General features: G+C 45.7%; 1 protein-coding gene across 1 annotated transcript; it reads right to left on the bottom strand.

Annotated features, from left to right (window-relative positions):
• Positions 1–6,545: 6,545 nt before the first annotated feature.
• On the bottom strand, positions 6,546–8,313 carry LOC125692508 (uncharacterized). The gene is made up of 2 exons (XM_048943099.1): positions 8,137–8,313; positions 6,546–7,637 (listed from the first exon to the last, which is right to left on the bottom strand). Exons 1-2 carry the CDS (start codon positions 8,309–8,311, stop codon positions 6,769–6,771), a joined length of 1,044 nt encoding a protein of 347 aa, XP_048799056.1. The 5' UTR covers positions 8,312–8,313; the 3' UTR covers positions 6,546–6,768.
• Between the last annotated feature and the right edge of the window lie 331 nt (positions 8,314–8,644).

The raw sequence follows: 8,644 nt of genomic DNA, 5'->3' as shown, positions 1-8,644 counted from the left end.
TTATTTGGACAATTCGTACTGATTCTTCTGCCTGCAAACATGACTTCCCAGACCAGAAATTAACTGATCAACAGAAAATGTGAGGAATGCCCTGCATTTGGTACTTAGAGCAAAGGGTTCTTGTGTGAGGTCAGCTTGTGCTATGCAGTAAATTGTGGAAGGTGGCTGAGGCCATTTGCCATCACACACTCTTAAAAGCAAAGCATAATATGTTCCCCAAAGAAAGCAGATTTGCTTTGTTTCTGTGCTGCAGCAGGCTGTGACCTGTGCCTGTTCACCTCCCAGCCAACCCTAGGCCTCATGTGGCTGGAGCACATGTCCTTGACTTGGGGGAAAGCTGAGCTAAGGATGGCTGTCCCTCAGAGTTTGAGGAGAGGCTGTGCCTTGGCCAGGAAAAGAAGCCTGAGCTCAGAGGTATGCAGCACCCATTTCAGAGGCACTGCTGCACAGGGCATGGGAGAGGACAGCACATCAAGTGAATGCCCTGGGTGCAGTGTGGCAGATCTGTGACAACCAGGAACACCAAGTGGCTGCAGCCAAGGGTGCAGCAGTATTTGTGTCAATGAAACCTTGGTCCAGTGCTTTCCTTGATGCTCTTCAGCCTGCATGTTTATTACAGACTTCACAACACTGGTAAGGAAACTCAAGGCTGTGTGAACTGTGTGTGGAGGTTCTATAGAAATGGTTTCCAAGAGACAGGCAGGCCCTAAACAAACTTTGCATGAGACTTAGGAACTTGTCACTGCTAGGCCTTGAGCTGTGGCCCTGATCCAGCCCAGCTTCAGACTGCTGGGGAGGAGCTGCTGAGTACGCAGCACTTTGCACAAACGAACTCACTTGCTGCTTGAGTAACTGTGGTAAAAATCACCTCGTGTGTGAGCTTGTTTGCTCTGAAGCAGATAAATGACATCCTGCATGCAGGTGGACAGATGCTAGAGACAGGCTGGCTCGTGGTGACATGTAGCTCCCCTGGGATACCAGCAATACATACTGATGTTTTGGTAGGGTTTGCTTTTAGAACAACACAACTACTCTGAGCATAGCTTAAAGCATAACTCCTGGCCCAGTAGCTGATGTTTCAAAGTGTTTCATCTCTGCATACCTATTTGCACAGCACTTCAGAAGAGCTGGCCTGAGGACAGAATTCACAGAACTGAATGAAGGCAAAGGATCAGTAATCAGCAGCCCCCGCGCTGCGGTTGAGGGCCATGCTCTTCTCTCCTCGCCTTGTGAGAGTGTGCTTGCAGACTCCATCAGCACCAGCCATTTGCAGATGTGCAGTGGCTTGGGCAGGAGCCAGCTTCTCCACCTCTGAACTGCAAACAGGCAGTATCATAGCACAGATAAATAGCTACATCTGACATAGTTGTTAGAGAGAAACAAGCAATCCTTGTTTTCTTATGAATTCAGGTTACTAGAGTGATCACCTTATGTCTCTGGACAGTCTAATCCTCAGGGAAAGCATATTTTTCAAACAGCGTGTTCAGCTACATCGTGCACATGGTTTAGGTGCTGCTGTTGAAATGGTGGGTGCAGATGCAACAAAACAGATTTCTTGCATTTCAGCCTTTTACGTTACCACTCCTTGGAGAGGGATGGATGCACTTGTCACAGCTATTGTTTCTTTTTCTGAAGTTAATTGCCCTTTAAAGGTGTTTTCCCTCCACCTGTCACACTAGAAACAGAACTAGAAATTGCCATGATCAACTTTGCAACAGAGTGACACAAATGCACAATCACTGATATCAAGATCAAATTAAGCTCAGAGGAAACAGAGACAAGAATAAGTTTACAGCTGAAATGTCTGAAGCTAAGCTTCTTCATTAAGACCAAGATGGATGTACTTCACCCTGCAGATTTGCAGTGTTGAATCCAACTCTGGCCACTTCAGAGGCTTCCCAATGGATAGGGTACAAGATCAGCTGTAACTAGTTGATGTCAGACATAGGATTCTTTGAGATGGAGGTGGACACCAATGTGGTGTGAGAGCCATGCAATGTGAATGCCATGTGAGGGGCTGAACCCTCTTTCTTTGACCATTATCACTCATAAAACAGTCCCCACCAACTGGAATTAAATCCAGAGGGAATCCAGAAATGGAAATGGCCATAGAAATAATAGTGAAACGCATTAATTCTTGGATTTTCCTGGGTTAAATATAACAATTTAGATAAATGATCATTCATCAATTCTACAGTAAGCTTGAGACCTTAGAATGTCTCATTACCTGGTGGAGAGTATTCACGTGACCACACAGCATGAACACAGCCCTCTCTCCTGAAGGGAATGGAAATTGTGAAAGCAAGCACAGGTTTAGTGAGCTGCTGCATGGGAAGAGAGAGGGCTCTGAGTCATCGACTCTGCAAACAACCGCATGAGACTGCAGTTTCACTTTTTGATGTGGTCTCCTTACAGAAGCATATGCCAGCTGAATTATCACGATGAAATTCTATTCATTCCTCCTCCTGGTCATTTGAGTTCTTTGTTCTGGGGTAAGAGAGATGAAGCTGCTACAGTGGGCATTGTACTCACGTCCAAGTGATAATTCCATCGTTAGTGCCTTCAGGGAGGAGCTGGGGCCTCCTACCCACCCTCTTTATCATTTTCATGGAGGAGAAAAGGGAGATGCACGCAGGAAGGACTGGATCTCTCCTCTCAGGTCTGCACATGTGAGAAACGTGTCAAGGGGACTGTAATGAAGTAAAAGAGGCCTGCATTGTCTGCATGTCAGGCAATGCTGTATAAAATATGTGGCGAGATGAGGGAGTGCTCCCATTCTTTATTGCCATGACATAATGAAATGGAGAAGCTTTCAGATGCACAGTCCTTCATTCAGCATTGGAGAACTCTCCTGAACTGCGTGCAACTGAAAATCACTGCACTGTGCTACTGTTGTCATTTAGACATGCTTTTAATCACAAAGAGCGTCAGTGCCTTTCCAGTATAACAGTACAAATGACATTAATGATAAGAATCACTGAGTTTTGCCTACAGGACATCTCCTCTATTTTGTGGTCTCCAGCCCTGTCTCCAGGTGAGGTTGCCACACAGCCTTGTGTTGGTAACAGAAAATACTGTTTTCTTCCTTTGGCCTTCATGAGTCTTTAGGTAAAATTTCACCTGGAGTGTTCCTTAGGCAAGGAAGTTGGAAGTTGATCATCTAAATTCACAACATCAAATCCCACTTCAGCATCCACAAAAAAAAAAAAAAAAAAAAAAAAAATTGAAATGGCAGTGGGAAACTGGTGAGATGTCATTGGGCTCAAAGTGACATGAATTGGCTGTTTTCCATAAGTTAAATTGATGGGAATGTTCTCAATTGAGCCTGATCAACTGCAAGTGTAGAACCCTATATCTGAAGATGTGCTGAGAGCTCTTGGTCTAACTTTCTAACTCTTCTGAGTTTTAAATGCTGAGTCCTACCTATGATGAAGAGAAACACCATCATATAAATAAAATCACTATATAGTTCTGCGAAAGTGTGAGTCCTGAAGTAACAAGGATTTGGCTACTATGTCAGTGGGAGATAACAGATCCCACTGAGTGGGAGCCTGACCGAGTTTCCATTTTAAAAGCACTTGAAATCCTACATCTCGGGATATGTGTGATACCCTGAAATAAGAATGGATTATGTGACTACAGCTTTATCTTTGCCAGCAAGATGATTTGCTGAAACTGAGAGATACACCCATGGATTTTAACAGCGTCTGGATTAAGCCACAAAGAAAGCAAAGCTTGCTTTGGAGTAAGCTGCTTGGTTAAAATATTTCTGCCTGGATGAATGCTCTTGCTTGTTAATGAAGTGTGAAGTCATTTACACCTTTTTACCTTTCATTTTGCTGAGTAGGAGTGTGTAGGCACGGGCAGTTAGCACGGAATAAACACACTGTAAACTCACACCATCAATTAATTTCTTCTTGTGTCCATGCTCTGAGACAGAGGAACACCCTGTTTTGGGATGGTGGGTGGGTGAGGAGAGCTGTGAGGAGGATATTTTGTCAAAACAAAGCTGCTTCTGCACATATGTTGTATAAAAAGCAAGTGGTTGAGAAGCCTTACGGCCACAGACTCTGTGTGTGTAGACTTCCCTCCGTCCTGGCTGTCTCAGGCTGACTCAAGGCATCACCATCATGCCAGCTCTGCCCTGGAGAACAGCATGGTTTGGGGTCACCTACAGAAGCAGGAGCCAAAGTGGGCAAGGTAGCATCTTCAACACAGGTGCCAACACTTCCACTGAAATTGGTAGACACCCAAACCCTTTTCTGAGTGTTCCTGTACCCACAAAGGCACAAAATAAAATAGTTTTGCTTGATTCTGCAGGATAAGATGGGAAGATTTTGTGGAGACGATCAATAAATACATAAATTCTGAGCTTACTTAGGTATTTATTGTGTTGTTGGAGGTGTTGGAGGAATAGACATGCCCCCAGGTAGTCCTGTGTCCCACATCTACCACAAGCTTGGATGTGTCCTGTGTCCTTGGAGTATTATCATGCAACCCATCTCTGGATTTTTCAGCTTAATTATACTGTTTAGTTTTCCTTTAAGAGACTCTGAGGACTGCACAGGCCCTTTCTGTGGTGCCTGTGGGTGCTCTTTCACAGCCCTAACATCTCAAGGCTTAGATGAGACCCAGAGTGACCTGGACCTCCTGTGTGCTGTTTTTCCAGAAATTTCCCATGTTTGCAGTGCTCTTTAGATTCCTTTGCTGGAAGGACAAGGGCAGCATCCCCTCCAGTCTGGTGAGGATGAATAAATATAGCAATTACAGTGCACAGAAAGGGTCAGCCCAGGAGCTGCTGGAAGCAACCCCAGCAGCACTGCCTTAGCCCAGCTCTTGCAGCTAAACAAACAAAAAAAAAGCATTATTATTATTATTACTACTACTACTATTACTATTATTTTAAAGTCACTTTTTCTGGGTAACATTATGTTGTGAAATTAGGTCTGGGTGTTAAAATACTCTCCTGACTCTGGAGTTTTCCACAGGGGTTAAGATAATGTGGCAGAGCCGCTGATGTACAGTGCTGGTTGGTGAGCGAGCCGAGATAAACCAACCAGCCTAACCACAGGGACCTGTTTTCTTTCTGCACCGGAAACACCTGCCAAAAGGCTTCAACAGGGTTGTATGAAGAAAAGCCCCAAACCAAACTCCATCCATACAGTAGTAGGCTGTGAGATGATATTTGGCCTCTCAGCAAATGGCTTGAATCTGGTACATTTTCTGTGTGTACTGCTTTGCCCATTAGGCAGATCTAACTCAGTGCTGGAGACTCTGGTGATGACAATCCCTGTAGCCTATGAAAGCCTTCCCTCGAGTCTTTCAAGCCCAGCTAGGTCTGACCGCTCCTAACCCTTCAAACATCACCTCCTACCCACTCCTCTGGCCACGGGAGCACCTCCCAATGGGCTGTGGGAGCTGTAACAGTCACCGCACATGCCTTGTCAGATGTCAGCTAGGAAGGCAGCAAATTTCCTATGTAGGTGGTTCCCAGGGAAATAAAAACAAACATGGGAACAACATGAAAGATGTGTTCTTTGGGAGTACCGGGTATTTTAACTCATTCCCTTGCAGTCCAACAGGGAGATCTGGAGAAGTCTGACACCACTTACTATTCATAAATACAGGCAAGATGACTGGAATACGGGGTCAGCACCACACCATGCTCATTCTGCAAAGCTGTAGCAGGGGATCTACCAGATGCACAGCAGGGAATTATTAAATTATGGCTTTCTATTGTGATGTGCTCTGTATGTAGAGCAGAGTAACAGTTTGCTGTACCTGAAATTCCTCTTGGAATACTGAAAAATGCAATACTAAGTAGGTACACAGAGAAGCCAACCTGGGTAGGTCCTGAAAGCACTGATATGAAATACTGCAAGGGATGCCATTACTTCAAATGCCTTTGGTATAATAGAAGGTGACACTCAACATTATGAAGGTGCTTCTCAGATATGTGATTTAATCACTGACAAATCTAAGAAGTACCCCAATTAGCAGAGGTGGGTTATTTATGTTAGCCATCTCTTAACAAATGTTCTCTGCTACAAGGGATCCTTTGAACTCAGCAAGGTCACCTTTGATAGGTTAGCTTCTTCTCAATTAAAGGCTTCTTTTACTCAGTATCTCAGTCTGATACAGTTGAGAAGGGTGCAGGGAAGGATCTAATTGTCAAGGGGCAGGCCCACATACATAGAAACTGAGACAACACCAGCAGCTGCTTAAGTTGGACGCAGCTGCTATGCAACTGCAGCCTGGACAACATCAGTTTCTCTGTTAAGTTAGCAGCTGAACTCTCTTCATATCCACAGCTTAGCTTCAAATTCAGCCAGCTTTATTTCTCATTCCATCAGGCTGTAAATGGGATGCATGCCTGTACCAAGTTAACATGTCACTGTTGTGCAGAATTGCACTCTTTGACCAGCACACAACAAAAAGACCAGAAGAGTTTATGAAAAGAAAAGGCAGTTTAATAAAAAATTACATAAGGTTAAAATACAGCCAGCACAAATATGCTGTATGGATACATACCAATGGACCCACAAGTCACAAAAGTTTTAAAACCAAGACAGTCTCAAAGCCATCTTGGGTGAGAAAAGTAGTAGTTACTCCTTTTCTACAACTTAGCAGGATACCGAAACTATATTCAGTAGAAAACATCTCTGCATTGCAGAAAATATCCATTACCACAGATGTCCAACGGAAAGCTGTAATTATGTCCTCTTCCAACTAATTCATCTCCACCTTGCGATTCTGTCAATGGCTTCATCAGAATACCCATGAAGACCACGCTGTTACAAGAGCCCCCAGCCAGAAGGAATGCACACCATAATGAGTTGGAGGATGTCCAGCAAGTCCAAGAGCACGTCGGAAGACTGTTAGGAACTCCCTCTTTGTGACAGGTCTACTATCCAAATGCACAAAGAGAAGACCCTCTCCCCGTGGCCGTGCTGCCACATAGACACGGAGAGCTTTAATAGGACATACCCACATCTCACTAGAAAGTGCCAGTTGGACCAAAGACCTTTCTTGACCTATTTGAGATGTATGCAAGCAAAGGTTTGCACTCCAGCCAGTCAGCTGGAGATCACTCAAGTACAAGAGCTTTGGCTGCACTACATTTTTGTGATTTGCCACTATTTCTTCTGTGCGTAGTGCCCCCCAGAAAGCCACAGTAAATAAGGCACGGAACAATATACACTCGTAAGGAGAGCTACACACAGACTCCAGAGTTCCCAGGAGAGATCTTAACACTTCAATTGTTACAGGAGAGTATTTATCTTTTGAAAGAGCAGTCTTACATTTCAATCTTGATATCATGTGACAGACAGCAGGGTCTTGAAGAGGATCAGGATGATCTACCATTTTGGAGATGAAAGATAGTCCTTCCATGTACATTATTATTTTTGTGGGAGGCAGATCCTGGCACTCCATGATGGCCAAGAAGCCTTTCACTTGACTCACTGGAACTGGCCAAACTGCACGCAGTGCCATGTATTCTCTAAAGGCAAGAAAATTCTTCAGGCCCTCACAGTAGAGCTGCCATTGCTGGTTACTTCTTGAGCCCTCCAGTAACATAAGAGTCTTCAGGGGCCAAGGACCTAAGGGATGCTTCTCAGAAACATGGCTGAGCTCATCTGCAGAAAGAAACCAAGATTAGCAATGGTAAGCAAGGCAGTCTCACTGACAAGCAGACAAAAGCTTCTTTCCTTACAACACCCTGCAACTATTGTTTGAGCTTCTCTGAAGAAAACAAAACAAACAAACAAACAAAGAAAAACACGACAAAAACTTTACAAGAATGTCCCTTGCATTTTTAGGACTCTCCTGTAGAGTGACAAGAATGAAGGGTTAAGTGTAAGAACACCCCATGACTTTTCTTAGAGCAATACGCCAAGCCTAGCTAGGGACTCAGAACAACACCCCAACGTTCTGCAACCCCAGGTTAAGATGAACACGCACAAGAGTCTGGAAGTGACAAAAACACATATTACAAATAAATTCTTAGTGCATGCAGCTCCCAGCAGGCTTCCTACACAGGGGTCAGAGCCCAAAGAAAGAGTATGCCAACCTCCCACTTCACTCGGCCACACCATGCAGCCCCCCCAAGCACAACCCCCTCAGCACTACACCTACCCACTCCGTCCCCGCCACCAGGCTCCTGTCCGCTTGAACCCAGCCACCCAGTGCAGCCATTTGGACTACGCAGCAGCCACTCCATGCCGGGTTCTCGCCCCAGCAAGGCGAGGATCTCCCAGAACGGCGAAGGGCTGGTAGCAGCCGGCTCGACCCCACTCTCAGAGCGCCACATCGCCAACAAAGCGACGTCCCGAACGCAGCACAACGACGCGCCCGTTGCACCATTTTGTACCCTGTCCCAAACTCCCGGCCAATGACAAGGACTGTCTCTCAGCCGTGCCCTTCTCTCAGCCAATCGCGGAATCCGTGCCGGGGGAGGACGCTGGGGAGGTCTCGGCGCGGAGGGCAGTTCGCACCTCGGGCCGCTTCCTGCCGCCGGGCGGGCCTCATCTCGTAGGAAGCGCCAAGGAAGTGTTATCTGCTACTTATCGCCTCGTTAGACCGCAATTAAGGGCTAACGAAGAGCGCCCTTCTGAGTACAGGAATCGGCTCACGGCCCCTTCGC

This window comes from Lagopus muta, chromosome 4 (assembly GCF_023343835.1).
Source record: "Lagopus muta isolate bLagMut1 chromosome 4, bLagMut1 primary, whole genome shotgun sequence".
Classification (NCBI taxonomy): Eukaryota; Metazoa; Chordata; class Aves; order Galliformes; family Phasianidae; genus Lagopus; species Lagopus muta.
The sequence above is the reverse complement of the archived record's forward strand: the minus strand, read 5'-3'. Positions and strand labels throughout refer to the sequence as shown.